This window comes from Psammomys obesus, unplaced genomic scaffold (genome assembly GCF_907164565.1).
Source record: "Psammomys obesus unplaced genomic scaffold, mPsaObe1.curated_primary_1811, whole genome shotgun sequence".
Taxonomy (NCBI): domain Eukaryota; kingdom Metazoa; phylum Chordata; class Mammalia; order Rodentia; family Muridae; genus Psammomys; species Psammomys obesus.
In genome coordinates, this window is record NW_026596091.1 from 16,216,280 (window position 1) to 16,234,848 (window position 18,569).

At 44.9% G+C, this 18,569-nt stretch overlaps 1 protein-coding gene across 1 annotated transcript; it reads left to right on the top strand.

Moving 5' to 3' along the window:
• The first annotated feature begins 412 nt into the window (after nucleotides 1-412).
• Nucleotides 413-5,402, top strand: Dusp6 (dual specificity phosphatase 6). The gene is made up of 3 exons (XM_055627949.1): nucleotides 413-2,038; nucleotides 2,470-2,907; nucleotides 3,939-5,402. The coding sequence occupies exons 1-3, from the start codon at nucleotides 1,639-1,641 to the stop codon at nucleotides 4,244-4,246; spliced, it is 1,146 nt and encodes a 381-aa protein (XP_055483924.1). The 5' UTR covers nucleotides 413-1,638; the 3' UTR covers nucleotides 4,247-5,402.
• The last annotated feature ends 13,167 nt before the right edge of the window (nucleotides 5,403-18,569 follow it).

The following is an 18,569-nucleotide window of genomic DNA, read 5'->3' on the forward strand; positions in this document are numbered from 1 at the left end:
CAGAAGCGCAAGCGCATTTGGAGCTTCTAGCGTGCTCTGTGCGGGTCTCGGGCCCCGCAGGAGCCGAAAGGGACAGGGGACCGGCATCGCCGTCCACACTAGCCAGTTGCCGTTTGTGCTCGAGTTTCCTTAGCCTTGCAAGCCCCCCGGGTTGTGAGGCCAGGCGTCCCAGGCACCTAGCCCTGGCTGCCTTGCCAGACCGCAGTCCTCCCGGCCCCAAATCATTGAAGGAGCTCCACTCCCCAGGCTCGGTGGGTGACCGTTGGTTGGGTTGCAAGATTCTGGGAACAGTGGCTCAGAATGCCCCCCACCCCACGCCAGCAGAGCAGAAAAGAAGTGTAGGGCTAGCTGATGAGGTTTTTCTTGCCCGCCCCCCCCCCCAAAAAAAAAAAAAAAAGTTGAGAAAACCCGGGTTTGGGCCGCTTCTGGACAATCCAAACGTTTGTTTGTTTAGTTGCTCTAAAAATGTTTCAACAAAACCCTAGTTTGTTTCGAAAGATGTTGGATTAGCATTTAACACTTGGTCGGGTCGCTAAAGCCCAGGCAGTTCACCAGCCCCAACACAGCCTCGGCTAAAAAGAACATCAGAACAAACAGAACTAGACTTTCAAAAGACCCAAACAAACGCCACACAGGATCTAAAGGAAGACGGGGGTGGAGGTTCGGGGCAGAGGCGGAGCTATGGCGGGCTTGGGTCTAGAGTTTGAAGGGAATGAAAAGGAAAAAGAAAACAAACAAACAACAACAACAAAAAAAAAACAAGTTTTATTAAAACTAGCTTGAGAGCGCAAGCGTCGCGAAGGAGGGCTTTTGTGCTTGCTAATTGCACCAGCGGTGCGCAAGAGTTGGACGCGAAGTGCGAACTCTGAACAGAAGGAAACACGAGACAACTCAAGTGCCCTGGTTCATGAGCCCCTGCTCCTCCTCCACCGCCGCCTCCTCTTCTACCTCCTTCCTCCCGCCGAGCCCGCAGTTGCAGCTTGTTTGCACTGGGGCTTATCCGGAGCGGAAATTCCTTTCCGTTTTTGTGAATGACAAACTCATTAACAATTCATCAACACAACCTGTTCCAGCCGGCCCGTCCCCACGGCAACAGCCCCTTCCGCAGCGCGCTCATTGGCTGGCCGGGAGAATGTATCCATTGAGACGCAGCCTGTTTGTATCCATTGAGGAGCTGCCTCGCACAGGGGGTGTGCTCTCGCCGAGTCCTAGGGACTGGGAGCAAACCCAGCCTTGAATCATCCAGCGAGAAACCCGGGGTTTGGTCTGAGGCTCAGCCTCGGAGGGAAGGATTAGGAGCCGTTAGGCTTTGCTTTTTCTTCTTTCCTTTTTCTCCTCTCAGTGGCACGGAGTCCGAATTAATTGGATTTCATTCACTGGGGAGGCACAGAACTGGGCACCTTCATTCAGGGAGATTCGCTGACTCCGAGAGTTACCCGCTGCAGCCCGGTGCGGAGGGACCACCGGCTCGGCTTCTGCTGTCGCCTTCCCTAACCGCTAGCCTCGGCTTGGGAAAGGCGAGGCGGACTCAAAACCCCGCTCCGAGAGCGAGCGGGAGCTCCGCGCAGCGTGCTCGGCTTATGACTGCCTCGAGGGGCGTCTGCTAGGCACCCCGTCTTCTCCTGCAGCTCGACCCCCATGATAGATACGCTCAGACCCGTGCCCTTCGCGTCGGAAATGGCGATCAGCAAGACGGTGGCGTGGCTCAACGAGCAGCTGGAGCTGGGCAACGAGCGGCTGCTGCTGATGGACTGCCGACCGCAGGAGCTGTACGAGTCGTCGCACATCGAGTCGGCCATCAACGTGGCCATCCCCGGCATCATGCTGCGGCGCCTGCAGAAGGGTAACCTGCCAGTGCGTGCGCTCTTCACGCGCTGCGAGGACCGCGACCGCTTTACCAGGCGCTGCGGCACCGACACCGTGGTGCTCTACGACGAGAACAGCAGCGACTGGAATGAGAACACCGGTGGAGAGTCGGTCTTGGGGCTGCTGCTCAAAAAGCTCAAGGACGAAGGCTGCCGGGCGTTCTACCTGGAAGGTAGGTGGCGCGCCCCGGGTGCAGGGCTCCGGGCTTGGGGCTGCGGGCTGGGGAAGCCGCAGGCGATTGCCGCGCGTGTTTCGCCGAGGGGAGCTGGCCAGGCGCCTCCACTTTCGCCTCGCTTTCTTTGGGTCGGTTTCGAGTTGAGATTCGGAAGACTGGAAGGGTGGTTTAGGGTGCAGCCAGGCACCTCCTCGCCCCTCGGAATATTAAGGGAGGTTGTCGTTCTTGTGTATTTCCGGATTCGGAAGAATAAATGTACCCCGGCGAGGCAACCGGTCATGTCCCTAAAGGTGCACGTTGAAGTGTGTTTCTCCTGCCTCTGCAGGGGATTCAGAGGGTACCTTCCTGTGGTGTTTCTCTGCACCCAGCTGCGGCTGAAAATTACTACGCCATCTCTGGTTACAGGATTGCTTTTCTTGTTCTGGCAGGTGGCTTCAGTAAGTTCCAGGCCGAGTTCGCCCTGCACTGCGAGACCAATCTAGACGGCTCGTGCAGCAGCAGCTCCCCGCCCTTGCCAGTGCTGGGTCTCGGGGGCCTGCGAATCAGCTCCGACTCTTCCTCGGACATTGAATCTGACCTTGACCGAGACCCCAATAGTGCCACGGACTCGGATGGCAGCCCGCTGTCCAACAGCCAGCCCTCCTTCCCGGTGGAGATTTTGCCCTTCCTGTACCTGGGCTGTGCCAAGGATTCTACCAACTTGGACGTGCTGGAGGAGTTTGGCATCAAGTACATCTTGAATGTCACCCCCAATTTGCCCAATCTGTTTGAGAACGCAGGGGAGTTCAAATACAAGCAAATCCCTATCTCGGATCACTGGAGCCAAAACCTGTCCCAGTTTTTCCCTGAGGCCATTTCTTTCATAGGTGAGAGTATTTTACAGTCAGTCATTCATGGAGTTGAAGATGTTAATCTGTGTTTCTGCAAGCTATTTTACTGGACTGCAGGTCTCTACTGTTCCTAGAGCGTTCTTAGTTGTGGTTTTTCTTCCTGCTAAAGGAAAAACAGGGCCCGTTGACACGGCAGATCAGGGGATTATTTGAAACATTTTCTTAAAACCATTTAATTTGTATTTTTAAAGGGGTACTGTTCCCCATTAGCCGAGTTTTCCACGTCTCTAGGTAGGGTGTGAGAATGAAGGGAGAGAGCTCAGTAGAAGCACTCACTTACAGACAAGAATCCTACTGTTGCTTTATAATAAAAAAAAAAAAAAAAAAAGAAGAAAAGAAAAGAAAACCTAGTATTTTTTTTTAGGACTCCCAAGTTAGTTGTTGGAAAGCTGTTTGAATACTAACTGTTACCTGGTTGAATGATACTGCCCTGTGCTGGTGACTGTGAGCCTCTGGGTAACCTGATCCTGACAGGAAGAACTGTGGGCTAGGAGCCTCAGAGAAGCGAATCTCCAGGCATTGTAGTGCACTTCCTATTACAAAGGAACTCATTTTCAGGCCGTGTAGACATCCTGTTCCTCCTAATGGGCTGTCCCCTGTGACTTCCCTCTCTCTTTTAAAATGCCTGAATACCCCCATTGTTAGTTGCACAACAGTTGGAGAATAATTTAATAGACCCTTGCAGTCTGCCTGTCTGTATGAGAGCCATTCAGGACCATATTGCAGGGTTTCTGGTATTCACATGCTAAGGCAAAGAATGTACACATTAAGGAGTTTTTTGTTGGTAGAAACTTAATACAAAAGCTCCCTTTACAGGAAATATCTGAAATATGTAATTGTGTTCAGCGTACATGTTTATTTCAGTTACACATTTTTCTGCTGCCTTCAGGGGCTCCACTGCCACACACGATTGTTTTTGATATTCCTAATTCAGAGTTCAGGCTGAGCGTTCGTTTGCAAAGGGTGGTTTTCAGTGCAGTGACATCTTTGCCTTTTTATGTTTGCAGATGAAGCCCGAGGCAAAAACTGTGGTGTCTTGGTGCATTGTTTGGCGGGCATCAGCCGCTCCGTCACCGTGACCGTGGCCTACCTTATGCAGAAGCTCAACCTGTCCATGAATGATGCTTACGACATTGTCAAGATGAAGAAATCCAACATCTCCCCCAACTTCAACTTCATGGGCCAGTTGCTCGACTTTGAAAGGACCCTGGGACTCAGCAGCCCCTGTGATAACCGTGTACCGGCACAGCAGCTGTACTTCACCACACCCTCCAACCAGAATGTATACCAGGTGGACTCCCTGCAGTCTACGTGAAAGGCACCCACCTTTCCTGGCTGGGAGTATCCCATTCCTTCATCAGTTTCTCTTGGGCAGCGTCTACCAGGCTGCTTTCTTTGTGGCCCCAGGTGTCAAAATGTCAGCAGCTGTCTATTAGACAAGGTTGCCAAGTGCAAAATTGGTTATCACAGAAGGAGAGATTTGCTCCATTCATTCTTTTCGGAAGGACAGGACATGCTGTCTAGATCCAGGAAATAGGTTTGCTTCTGTACCCCAGCCTACCCAAGCAGGGACTGGACATCCATCCAGATAAAGAGGGTAGGACCAAGTAGGGTAGGAGCAAGTGTTCTTTAGGGCCTTGTATGGCTGTTTCCTGTTGCATCTGGAACTAACTATATATTGTCTTCAGTGAAGACTGACTCAACTTTGGGTATAGTGGAGCCAAAGAGATTTTAGCTCTGTACTTGTGGTATCAGTTTGGAAAACAAATCAAAACTGATACTTTCATTTGATTATTGTAAATATTTGATCTTTAATAACTTGACAGTGTTTGTTTGGCTTGTGTTTTTATCTTTGATGGGTTTAAAAGAAATCCAAAGGGAGAAAGAGCAGTATGCCAGTTCTTAAGACAAAAAATAAGGAAAATTTTGCTCTTTTTGAATCCAAAGGATATATTTGCAGCATGCTTGACCTTGTTGTACCAATTCTGATGACATTTTTATGGATATTATTATCACTAAGACTTTGTTATGGTGCAGTCTTTGGTCTCGTACGTATATCTTCCTTGTGATTTTTTTTTTCAATGTAGTTTTGACTCTGCCTTACCTTTGTAAATATTTGGCTTATGTTGTCTCAAAGGGGGTATGTTGGAAAGACACCAAAATTGTGGGCTCACTTTTTTCTTTTTTTACAACTTCAGCTGTGCTAAACAGCATATTACCTCTGTACAAAATTCTTCAGGGAGTGTCACCTCAAATGCAATACTTTAGGTTGGTTTCTTTTAAAAAAATCAAACTGGAAGTGTGTATGTGTGTGGGTGAGCATGGGTACCCATTTGGTAGGTGGGATGTATCCAGTCATGAAGAAGGGAGAATTAACATTGCTCCATGATGTTCGTGGTGTAAAGTTTTGAGCTGGAATTTATTATAAGAATGTAAAACCTTAAATTATTAATAAATAACTATTTTGGCTATTGAATGTCCTTTTATTTGTAAATGTCTCCTTAGTATATGAAGTTATACACTTAAGAAGTGGGGACTAATAAAAGCTTGTGGGGGTGAGGTTACTAATGGTTTTCAGATAGTTTGTGAAATTAATTTTGCTTCAAGTCAAGACCTCATAGGATTGACTGTCCAGCACACAGATAATGCTTTATAAGTGATTCAGATTTAATGAAGATTTTCTTCTTTTCTCCTTCCTAGAGAAATGAAGCCCAAAATATACCCCTTGTTAGAGTGTGAGGTTTGGGTATTGATTAAGTTGTCCCAAGAAGTCTGTCCCAGGATCAAGGCAGCCACCTATCAGCCTCTGTCCTCCAGGATCTCTAAGCTCCATAGTCCTGGGACATGCCAGGAAGTAGAGATAATCATTTTTTTTCCAGACTGTCTGGTTTTAATGAAAATTATCCTAGCACTAGCTAGAATGAGTCCTTTTCTTTCATGCACATGACATTCTAATAGTATGTTGGCTTTCTCCTGGACTTGCATGTGGTTTTAAGTGTTTATGTTCACTTAGGATGACATCTTGCTCTCCAAATTCAAGTCTGCTTTTGTGCTTGGCTATTTTAGGATGTAGGCCAGAACAGCCACTGAATCTCAGTTACAGACTTCTGAAGTTTCCTCCTGAGTAAAAGGCTAGGCATCCTGTCAATTTCTGGGTCCCTTTTTTTTTTTTTTTTCCTAAGGACAGACAAAGTAAACCAAAGGTAAAAGGAGGTGAGCATAGGAGAAATGAAAAGTGCTGGAACATACATTTTGGGATGTCACACCTGATCTCATCATTTTTGAAACAGGAAAATGAGCTTTTTTCTGGGAGTCTGGGAGACTACTGTTGACAGTGCTCTCTGGCAGCCTACCTGTAGTCGTCAAGTGGCTTTCATTCTGTCAGCAATTGTGTCAACCTGACTGGGAGTCACTTTTAAGCATCTAAGTACAAAAACCAAACTGCAGAAAAAGTAACCAAGTCAGGATCCCATTTGGCTGTCCCAAGTCAGCAGGAACCCAGAAAGCAGAAATGGATTGCAGTTCAACTTGGCTCCAGTTAATCCAGTTCTGAAGAGTTTCCGCTCCTGGCATTCCCCAAACTGCCGGTTCAAAGCAGGGATTTGCAAGCAGCGTTTGCGGTCCAGCTGCAGCTCAAGTAGCTGAGTGCTTTCATTCCTTCTGTGTTTCCTCTTGATTTTTTTTTTTCGTTCCCCCTCGTGGATCATCTCTATTCCTCCCAGAACTTTCCTACACCGAGTTCCTACTGCTGGGCTCCAGCCGACAGCTGGCCTCCCCAGCACTTCCTCTTGTTTCACTGTGGGTTGGTTGTTTGTCAGTCCACTTCTGAAATTAATGATGTTTTCTGGCCAAGTGCCACAAGCCATTACCACAAAGAGGAAGTAACACATATGAATAGCAGGAAGCCATGCGGGGTCACAGTGTGAGCTGAACCTGTGGAGGGTGCATAATTGAGCCTGGCCCATTCAGCAAGTGTCTGAGAGTGAGTTCAGGAGAGGGGAGCTGTGGCATTAAGCAACTCAAGCTGTGAAAAAAAAAAAAAAGTTTCCAATAAATTGAGAGCAAATGGTCTTTGTCACCAGTCTGAGTGAGGAGACAGAGCAAGGAGAGTTTAGGGCCCCCATAAAGTTGCAGTGTTTGGGGTTTCTTCCCTCATGGCATATTGCTTCATAAGGCTGGTGAACACAGGGGTGCCTGTTTCCTCTATTCCCACAAAGGGGTTCAAGTTAAAAGGGTGATTTTTTTTTTTTTTTTTTTTTTTTTTTTTTTTTTACAGGGGTGGGGGTTTTAAAGGGGTTTTTTTTTTTTTTTTTTTTTTTTTTTTACGGTTCACACAGGGCAGGAGATTCAAAGAGCTGTATGCTTTTCTTCTGTTTCTGCTCTGAAAGGTGGGGGGCTGGAACTGACAGCATGGGCCCTCACCTCACCCTGCCTGTGCCTCTTTTTTCTTCCTGCTACCCTACCGGCTTCTTTGTGCTTGTAAGGAGCCAAGAGAAGGCTATCATTTTCCTTCTCAAAGTTGGGCTGGTTTCCTGAATGGAGCCCGCACCGTTACTAGGGCAACCTTTGCCAGCAGCTGCTGGCTCCACAGCCTCCTCCTTCACCTGCTGTCCCCATTAGTGCCATCCTCGAGTCTGGGAGAAAGTACTACCTTCCCTGTCCTGTAAGGGGGGGGGGGAGTTGTGCAGCAGTTAATGGTATGAACAGATTTCAGGGTTAAAAATCAGAATTAGGAAGGGTTGTCTAGTAGCAAAAATACCAACAGTCTTTGGAGGAATGGAAATGGAGATATGCATGGAACTTAAAATTGGAAGGCTTAAGTTGTAACTCTTATCCTCTCACTGATGAAAAGACTAGCTCTGAGAAAGGCTAGGGGAGCCTTCCGGCCCCCACTGAGGTTATTTTTGACCCTGATCTGTTGAATGAGTGAATGCTTATCTATCATTCTAGGATCCTTTCCTAACTCCAGCCTTTTATCATGGATTGGTGATATTTTGCTAAAGCATAAAACAAGAAAGGTAGGTGGGAACAACCTCTGTCGGTGACAGATACCAAATACTGCACATTTATGCTTCAGAATGGCTCTGTGAGATAGGCTCTATTATTATCTTCCAAAGAGGAAACTGAGGTAGTGAGTGCTTAATAGCGTTCAAATCCACCAGTATGGCCATCTAGTGCTCTTAGGGAATCTCTCTGCGCGGTAACTGTTGATACCTTTTAGAATTGAACTTTGAGGCTCTTTCTGCTGCAGACTGCTTGTCTGTCAGTAGTTGCTCCTCTTTACAACACCCTGCAATGCCGGATAGGAAGTAGCACCTCCATTTTACAGCAGAGGAAGTGGAGGAATCGGAGGTTGCATGGCCTGCATGCCAGAGCCAAATCATGAAAAGGCCAAGCTGCTGTGCCGCCAGGGACAGGTCAGTTCATCTGGAAGCTCCTTTCCTTCCTCTCCAGGGAGAAGTTGCCCAACCCTGGGCCGATTAGCACATAAATTACAAAACTGATGTTCCAAAGGATCTCAAGCCAGCCCAGTGAGGCATGGCCCTGACCCTTGCTCACACTGCTGTGATAGGGGAGGGAGACTTCTGAAAACAGCTTACCTTCTGTCTCTGACTCTTCTGGAAGAAATTGGTGATAGGGAGTCAGGGTGAGGGAAGGGCAAAAGAAAGTGTGGAGAGCTGGGCGCCGTGGCGCACACCTGTGATTCCAGCACTCGGGAGGCAGAGGCAGAGGGAGGCAGAGGCAGAGGCAGGTGGGTCTCTGTGAGTTCGCAGGTAGCCAAGGCTACACATAGAAACCCTGTCTCAAACCCCGTCCCCCCCCAAAAAAAAATATAAAAAAGGAGTGGAGGTCTGCAGAACAAGAGACAATCAGCTGGAGAATTAACAAGTACGGGAGTTGGGGTTGGGTAGACCAGAAGGACAAAGAAAAAACGGGTCCTGTGGTAGCTGGCTGTAGGACAAAATCCCTGAAAAGCCCTTAAAAACTGCTCCACAGACCTAACCTGCTTCCCAAGGACCACTTTGCTTGTAAATTTATATGCGGTCCCTCACATGCAGTTTCCCAAATATCCTGCAAGACTTTCAAAGATCCTTATTCAATCCTTGTGTCCTCAGTGCTCATTTGGCAATTGGCTTTGAATGGGTCCAGTGTGGGGGAAGGGGTGTGTGTATGTGTGTATGTGTGTGTGCGTGTGTGTGTGATTCTTTAAAACGTCTTTAAAGTCCAAAGGGAATTGAAGGGCACAGAACAAAGTTCAAACAATTCACAAATATTTATTCAGCCCTTGATGTGAGTCGGTTTGATGAAACAAGGTGAAAATAAAGGGCAACCAACCCAAGACTTAGGGCCCCAAGGCCAAAGGCAAGTTTACTCTTTCAGGTGTCCCTGTGTTTTTCTCTGAGTGCCCCAAATCATAGGGCCTTCTAGGGACAAGTGGGTTTCTTGTCTGTTCCCCCTTTCTTTCAATCATGCAAACAACATTTTGTACTCTGTATTTTAGTGTTCACAAAGCCAAGGATGAACAGCTTACACATATGCAGTTTGACGTAGCAACTTCCCTGAACAAAGCAGAGAAGGAGTGTGACAGGAAGGCTTTGAATCACTGCATTTTCAAAGTTGAAATCCCAGAGGCACGGGACAGGGAGTGGGGTAGGGGAGAATAAAGCACTATATGTTCTTTGATAATGATACCCTGAAAGATAACAAGGAAATCAACAACAACAGAACCTCTCGTTCCATCTGTCAGATTTGTCCCTTTCTAGGTTTTGGAGAAAAAAAATCTAAAGTTTTAAAAATTAGAAAAGCACATTCTTAAAATGTTTTAGTTATGCTGGGGGTTGAACCCAGAGTGTTTGGCATGTTAGGAAAACTGTACTCCTCAGCTACATGCCTGTTCAATGTTGACTATTTATGTGTGTATAATTGTTTGTGTGTATATGGGTATGCATTCTGTCCTCTCCGTGAAGATGTTCACAGACGACAGAAAACAGCCTTGGGTGTCATTGCTCTGGTCCCGTCCACTTTTCTTTTTTTTTTTCTCTTTCTTTCTTTCTTTCTTTTTTTTTTTTTTAAACCAGGTCTCTCAAAGGCTTGGAGCTTGTATATTTGGCTAGGGTGGCTGGCTAGCAAGTGGGCAGAATCCTCCTGTCTCCACCTTTCCAGCACTGGGATTACAAGTAGACACCAGCACACCTGGTTTTTGAGTCTGGGGATCAACAGATCTATTTCACTAGCCCCACAGTGATTATTATTTTTATAAGTGTCAGTTTAATTCCTATTACACACACTAAAAGAAGGAAAAAAAAAGAAAGAAGGTGTGGAAGGGGATCTTTGAAAATAGGCAGTGCCCCCCAGGATAATTATAGCAAGAATGACCCTCATGTTTGTGATGTTATTGGTACATAACAAAGCACCCCAAAATTAGTGGCTTCAAACAATGATAATTTCTTTTGTTTATAAGTCTGCGCCTGGGCGGGGCTCAGGAAGGAAGGGTGGTCTCTGCTCCTGCCTGGCTGTATTGGTTGGGGCAGCTCACCTTCAGCCCAGAGAACCCAATTCTAAGACACTCACTCCGTCACCTGGACACTCATCAGGGACTGAAGCCTGAGATTTTGGTTTCTCTCCATGTGACCTAGATTTCCTCACATTAGTGTGGCTAAAGTCCATGGATAAAATCCCAGTAAGAGCACAGAGGGACATTGTGTTAAGTCTTATGTCTTAGGCCAGGCAGTGGTGGTACGTCCTTTTAGTGTCAGCACTCAGGAGGCAGAGGTGGGTGGAACTCTGAGTTCGAGGCCAGCCTGGTCTATAGAGTGAGTTCCAGGACAGCCAGAGCTACACAGAGAAATCCTGTCTCAAAAAAACCAATAAGACAAAACTTTTCTGACTTAGGCTCAGGGGTCACTTCTGAACACAGGTTCAGAATGGGACATTAGAACTACCTTTTGATGGAGGAGAACCAAGTTTGTGAGCAGGCACAGTGGAATTATGTGGCTGTCATTCTTGATAGACACAACACACCACATCTTACATGAAAGAGGTTTGAATGTAGGGCTGTGAGAGGCAATAGTGAGCTCCCGCTGAGAGAAATCGAAGTCATTTAGCTGTATTCATCTCATTGTCCTACTCCGGAGACATGGTTTTCAACAGCTACTGCCATAGTTCTTGGAATTTTACTTTCACCTGCTTTGTAAAGTAAACAACGGAATAGTAATACACTATAAATACCTTTTAGATTGCTTCTTAAAATTAAAAAAAGATACTCCAAAAAAAAATTGTTGCATGCATGTATATACGTGTCTCATGTGTCATGGTTTGTGTGTATGTGTGTGAGTGTGTCTGAGTGTGAGTGTGTGTGTGTGAGTGTGTGTGTGTGTGTGTGTGTGTGTGTGTGTGTAGGTCAGAGGACAACTCACAGCAGTTGGTTCTCTCTTACCATGTGGATGCTGGGGATTAAAGTGAGGTCTTTAAGCTTGGGGGAAAGCATCTTTAACCACTAAGCCACCCCGTTAGCCCAGTAAAACAGCCTCTGAACGCTGGGATTGTAGGTGTATGCCCTCATGGTAGCTTAAACACAAGTTTCCGTTGATGTTTGTTCAATTTGTTTTAAATAAAAATGGTAATTTTAATGGAGAAAGCATCATAACTGAAAACGATTCATCCAAGCTATGGATTCAATAACTTCTTTTCCTGGAGTAGACCTACCTAAGGAAGGGTACATGACATAGTCTAGGCCTAAAAAAAAAATAAATCACCCAAAGACCTTTTATTATTTTTTTATTTTGTTTTAATAAAGGTTTCTGGGTGATTTTTTTAAGTCAAGTTTGGAGATTACCCCGATATGCCGTGTATCAAAGGGAACTTGCTATATAAGATTTGAAACATGGGCCTCCAAAAGCTAAGGCCACATAGCTTAGCTGTGGACTCACACAGTTAGAGGCCACAGCTATGGACTAGCTTAGAGAAGGACCTTCTCCAAATTCATTTCTTAACCTTCAGAAAGAAAACATGAACTGTTGTACGGGCGCTCGATTTTAATTTGACCAGGTCTGTTTTCCTACTCTGCTATCTCAGCTTGTCTGCTGTACCTACCAGCTCTCACATTTTGCCTCTCTAAACTACTGTGCTCTGGAGTCTCCTCATCATTTTAAGTGACCTTCACTGGACAACCTCCAGTTTCATGATGACATTTTTGAGGTTTGGTGGCTAGGATAACATGTGGTGATTCTGGAGGAGATGGATGCTGGCGTCTGTGTGCGTGTGTCTGAGTGCTCCTAAGTCTGTGCTTTCTATTTTGTTTTTCACATCCTTCCTGATGATGCTTGCCTTTGTGACTGCCACAATACATTGGACGGACCTCTTCAGGGAATGGCCTGTTATGATGCCATCTTCCTTTTCCTGCATCACGTCTCCACCCGGAGGCCTTGGTCTCTGGAGAATGAGGTGGGCCCTTTGCTACACAGGCCATTATTGTGGAGCTGACGCCACTGTGGGTGACTGTCAACACCCTCACACAGGCTCTGTGAGGCCTCCTTCACTTTTCATCTCATCAGATTGGTGTTTCAGTGGCCAGAAACTCCGCATGGCCTTGTAGAGCTGAAATTTTCTTTAATGGGCATTTCAGGCACTTTGGGAAATGGTAAGCAAGACTGATTCATGAATACATTCTCACAATGCACTAGCCTCATAGACCTTCAAGCACAGGCATAATTATCATCCTTTTCATTTTCCCTCATAAAGTCCCTCTGCAACCTATAATAGCACTAGGCCTTGCTTTAAAAGTTTGTGCACTTCCTATGAAAATACAGCTTTGTGATCACTTAAAAACTCATCGTTTTCTTCCAGTTCCAATGAGATTGTTATTTCCATGCCCTTTCTATAAGGAAATTTGGAATCGTCACTGGTTGCTATCCACTATAACAATAAAATATACCTAATTTGTTTATTTCAGATAGTATCTTGCTATGTAGCCCAGGATGGCTATAGACTGTTGAGGACATCAGTTCAGAGATGTGCTTAGCTGTGCAATAGGTTTTCATCTGGGTGCCATGTGACTTTGGACAATTAGCATAGTGTCCCTTAACTTTGGTTTTCTCACCTGTGCAATATGGGGATGAAAACAGTAGAGTCTGGAAAGTCAATGAGACGTCAATCAAACAAATGATAATTGATGAGGCTCTAGGGAATACAATTGCAATACAGACTTTTCACCAACTCAGTGACATGTGGACAACCCGTTTACTTAGGGAAGCCGTAAGTTCTGGAAACCTTAGAAAGCCAATTTTATATAAGCATTGACCTTTAGCCTTGATAGACAAATAATAAATATAAATAATTGAGTTGTATTACAGTCAAGAGTACAGGCTCTGGGTTTAGACTCTTGCAGATTCAAGTACTAGTAGCATCACTAGCTACCTTGGTAACCTTTATTAGCCTCATTAAGTTTTCCTGTTTTCACACGTTTAAAAGAATGAAGAGGCCTGGTTTTGGTGGTACAGGCCTTTAATCCCAGCACTTGAGAGGCAGAGGCAGGTGGATCTCTGAGTTTTAGGCCATCCTGGTCTACAGAGTGAGTTCCAGGATCACCAGAGCTACACAGAAGAAATGGGGTGGGGGAAGGGAGGAAGAATAGAAAATAATAACACCGTTGAGTTTACAGAGTTGTTATGGTTTAACTGAGAAAATCCATGTAAAGTGCTTTGACTACCCATTGACAACAATGGTAACTTTCTCCACAAAAGGATGTTGTGTCAGGGCGGACATTGTGCAAATTCAGAGGAGCCTCAGATCTGTGTCTACTGTGAAAAGATGAGAAATCTCAAAGCCAGTCCCCCCACCCCTCCACAGCTCCTGTGATTTGGGACCTCATTATGGCCCTGTGCACGTCAGGCAGGCACTCAGCCACAGCGCTACATTCTATGCCCTAGTTTACCGAACAATACACACTGCACTATTACTACTAAGATGGCGTAACTCTTCTCTGGGGTGGTTTTTCTTTTCGCTGTTGTTATTGGTTTTTCCAGGCAGGCTTTCTCTGTGTAGCTCTTGCTGTCCTGTAATTCACTCTGTAGACCAGGCTGGTCTCAAACTCAAAAATCCTTCCCAGGCTTGCCTCTTCCTCCCAAGTGCTGGGATTAAAGACATGTATGGCTGCCCCCACCACCCAACTAAGGACTCTGTTTTTTTGTTTTGTTTCGTTTTGTTTTTGTTTTAATTTATTTTGATTTTTAAAATCACATGTACGTGTGTGTAGGGGTGGCCTGTGCTGTGTGAATGCAGTGCCCCAAAAGTCCATAGGAAGTTGTCAGGTCTCACTCAGTTACAGGTGACTGTGAACCAGCCAACACCAGTGCTAGGAACTGAACTGTGGTCCTCTGACAGAGCAATTCAAGCTCATAACCATGAGGCATCTCTCTAGCCTGAGGTAGGTTTTAGAGTGATGTTACTTCTTCATCTGTCAGACAAGAAGTCCGGTAGCCTTTAATCAAATGACTTGCCAGAGCTCACCCCTGTACCACGCCCTGAAAACATATGAGAAGCTGTGGTTCTCAACTGCTGCTTTGTCCCCAACCACAGAGAACTGGCTCTTGCGGAGGTTGTACCTGGAAAGTTGCTAAAAAACATGGAATCTGAATCACAGAGTCTGTGGCATGTGTCACCCAGGTTATATTTCTATCAAGAAATAAAACAATACTTCCCTCATTGGGATGTTCACTGGGTGGTACTGGGTGATTCCCACACTTTTTTGTTTTTCAAGATAGTGTTTCTCTGTGTGGCCTTGCCACCCTAGACTTGCTTTGTAGACCAGCCTGTCCTTAAACTCACAGAGATCTGCCTGCCTCTGCCTCCCAAGTGCTGGGATAACAGGCGTGTGCCACCACGCCTGGCCTATTTCCCACACATTTTTATCCACTGATTCTCTTGTCCTTGTCTTTCTTCCCCCTGTGTTCTCAGTACTGTCTATACTGACTCTTAAGACAATGGTTCATTAAAACACAAATTGGTTTTATTATTCAGCGGTTGGATTTCTTGTTTCTTGTTTCTAAATGAGAGATGAAAAGAATATCATCAACAGCTACTGGCAGATGATTTCTCAATAATAAACATAAAGTTGCCAGTTCCTGAGTTCCTCCTTTTCGGCCAGGCTGGACACCATCAGCAGATCATCTTGTCTAGTTCTGGCTGCTTCTTTTGATTTACATGTTACTCTAGAGTTAAGTGCAAGGACCCTGCAGCCATACTTCCAGGTTCAGCTTCTGACTCTAGCAGTAGTTGCCTTACTTCAGACAAGTTGGTTAACTTTCCCTGTGCCTTGTCTCTTTATCACTGATATAGAGATAATAGAAGGATGTGGAATTATATGAATTTCTATGTTCTGGGTACTTAGATCAATGCCTTGGCGAGCAATGAACTCTGTGCTAGCTGTGTCCAGGGAAAGCCTTCTAAATTCCTTTAGTTTCAGTTAGGGGGAATGGCTACAAATGAAACTGACAAAAGACAAATTATCAAAGTCTTTTTTTTTTTCTTTAATACATTGTTATTTTTTTGTAATAGCCTTCACTGCTTTGGTATTTGCTTTTTAGACCAGAGTAGCCTTGAACTCACAGAGCTCTACCTGCCTCTGCCTCCTCAGTGCTGAGATTAAAAATGGATTTTATTCACTTATGTGTGTTCACATGCGAATGTGACTCAGACAGAGCATTGACTTAGGAGTGAATAGGTAAAAGGGTGGAGTAGGAAGGAATCCAGTTTGGGGAAAACAAATGACTTCTTGGAAAGGTAAATCAGCCCTTAGAGAATAGATGGGAGATATGATAGTTTGTGACAATGTCTATTTAGGCAATTTCTTTTCCTTGGATTTCTTGGATGATAAGAAACTATTTTTCCTGCTGGCAACACTGCTGGTGAGGAGTTTATGACACTTGAAGACTTCTGGGAAGCTCTACGCTCAAGTCCACCAGAGGAATTCAGAAACAAACAAAGCTGTTCAGTCCCAGTGTCTTCATTTTACAGGTGGCACAATGGAGAATAAGAGATTAATTCAGGTGGTCAAAGTTGGATCTGAAGTTTAAACTCAGACATGCTTGTTTAATTTTTCTACTTTAAGGAGAAATTCTAACCTGTCTTAAATTTCTAAGGAATATAAATATTTCTCTTTTCCTTTCCTTTTTACTTCCTCCTTCTCTATCTTCTTTCCTACTTGTGTTTTTGATGACAGGATCTCCTGCAGCAAAGGCTGGTCTCCCTAGATAGGTGCGAATGGCCTTGAACTTCTGATCTCACAGGCTTGTATGCCATGTTCACTGTATACAGTGCTGAGGACTAAACCCAAGGTTTCTTGCATTCTGGGCAAGCACTCTACCTACCGAGGCAGGGCCTCAGCTCTCAGGCTTGGATTTAAATGCTTTGGCTTGGATTTAAAGCAAGTTTCAGCTTCATTATCTGGAAGATGATAATGTTGAACAATAAATATGGCTTTTAAAGATCTTCCTACTTCTAAAATTGTGCATTTTGGTTCTTTTATGTATAAGTTGCCATTGAAGAAATGGTAGTCATGTTTTAAAACGTGGACTAGAGAAGACATTGTTCTCTCTCTCTCTCTCTCTCTGTGTATGTATACACACGCCCGTGCTCATGAATGCACACATACATAGGGTCTTGAGTTGCTCTATAACAGTGGTTCTCGACCTGTGGGTCACAGCCCTTTGGGAGGGTAGTCAAATGAGTCTTTCACGTTGGTCACATATCAGATATTTACATTATGATTCATAACAGTAGCGAAATTACAGTTATGAAGCAGCAACAAAAATAATGTTACAGTTGGGGGAGCGCAAGAAACTGTATTAAATGATAGCAGCATTAGGAAAGTTGAGACCCGCTGCGCTAGAAGGAAGGGGATAATGTAAAGATGCAGATAATTGCTGTTTGCTTCTGTGTACAAGCTGCTGACCCGGGCTTCTGCACGTCCTCAGGGAGTATCTCTTGGAGGCCGTTTCTAGAAGGTGCCTGGCAAGGGAAGCAGTGCTTTTACAAGAGATAAGTGTCTTCTTAAAGTAAACTCAGAATCAATGGAGGACAAGTTCTGTTTACTAAACACTTCCTGCTTGACAGGCTTCAATGTGCTGGCCTGCATGGTGTGTTCTCTGAGGCATGCAAGAAATGAAGCTGGGTTCTGCTCCCCCATTCTGAGAAAGGCATCCAGGCACTACCCCCAGACAGAAGATTGCATCACTTCTGAGCAGAACACTCACCCATAGAACTAGGCGCAACTCCTGAGAGATGTTAGAGGATTTTGAAAGCTCTCCACAAACTTTGTTAAGCACTTTTTTTTGTTTGTTTGTTTGTTTATTAAATCAGAAGAATTCTCCCACAGCCATAAGTTTCTTCCTTTCAGTTACTTGTCCTGTAGGGCAAGTGCCTTACCTACAGTGCTATCTTCCCCGCCTGAAATAACATTTGCAATTGCACTGTCGGATTTCAGAATTGTGAGGTTTTACTGCAGGTTATTCCTACACTTTTCTCTTGCTCTTCCAAGGGCACATGGGGAAAACAAATGCTTGAACCAGCTGTCTCACATTTTTTTTTTTGTTCTTTTTTTATTCGTTCTTTATTTTTTTCCTTTTAAACATTTCACCTGACAAGGTTAGTGACGCTATTGATTTTGTATTGATTCTGACTTTTTCTTCGGCCTAAGGACGGGCCAGGTGAAAAGTGGATTGTCTGGTGTGGTGAGACGTATAAACATACCCGAAGCAAAGCTAATACAGGAAGCAAAGCTCAAGGCTTCTTTATGGTGCCTAAGTCATAGAGAAAAAGCAGCCTGGCTTTTTATCCCCCAGTGAATAAAAACAAAACCCACAAATAAATAAAAGCAAGCAGAACAAAACACAAGAAACACTGTAAATCAGTCAATCACCATTGACCCCCAATAGCCTTATTGACAGGAAGGTGGGCTAGAGAAACAAGTAGGTGCGATGCTAAATGAGAGAGGTGCTAAAGAGCCCCAGGAGCAAAAGGAAAACTAAATCCCACTGATACCCTAACCAAAGTGGGTGGAGCTGAGGTCATCCAAAGGTCAGAAGCCCTTAAATCAAGTCTTCCAAGGGCAACCAGGTTTAGGCTAGTAATTTGATAGAATTTAGTGAAGACTCAGGAGAGTGAGAGATGGGGAGCGCTGAGACTTAAGGAGAAAAATTTTTCTTTTAAGTTTTTGGAGCCTATTTCTTGATTAAAAGAAATAAGCAACCTGCACACCAGTAATCTTAGGACTCTGAAGGCTGAGGCAGGAGGAACTCTGTTTGAAGCCAGCCTGCTCTACAAAGCAAGTTCCAGCCAGAGCTCCATAGTGAGATCTTACCTCAGAACAACCAACCAACCAAAACCACAATCAATAACAAAACAAATCAAAATAACCTGAGCTCTTGGCTAGGTTGACAATCTGGTACTCTCTGATGCTCAACTTAATTTATCTAAACCTCAGTATTTTCAACTGTAAAATAGAGCATGATAACAGATATATTATACATACTGTAATTAAGCCATCTTTAAATGGTGCCTGGAGCACAGCAGATGCTTAATAAATATTTATAGAATGCAAAGGCAACTGGGGACGAAGTGCGTATTAATAAATTTCATAC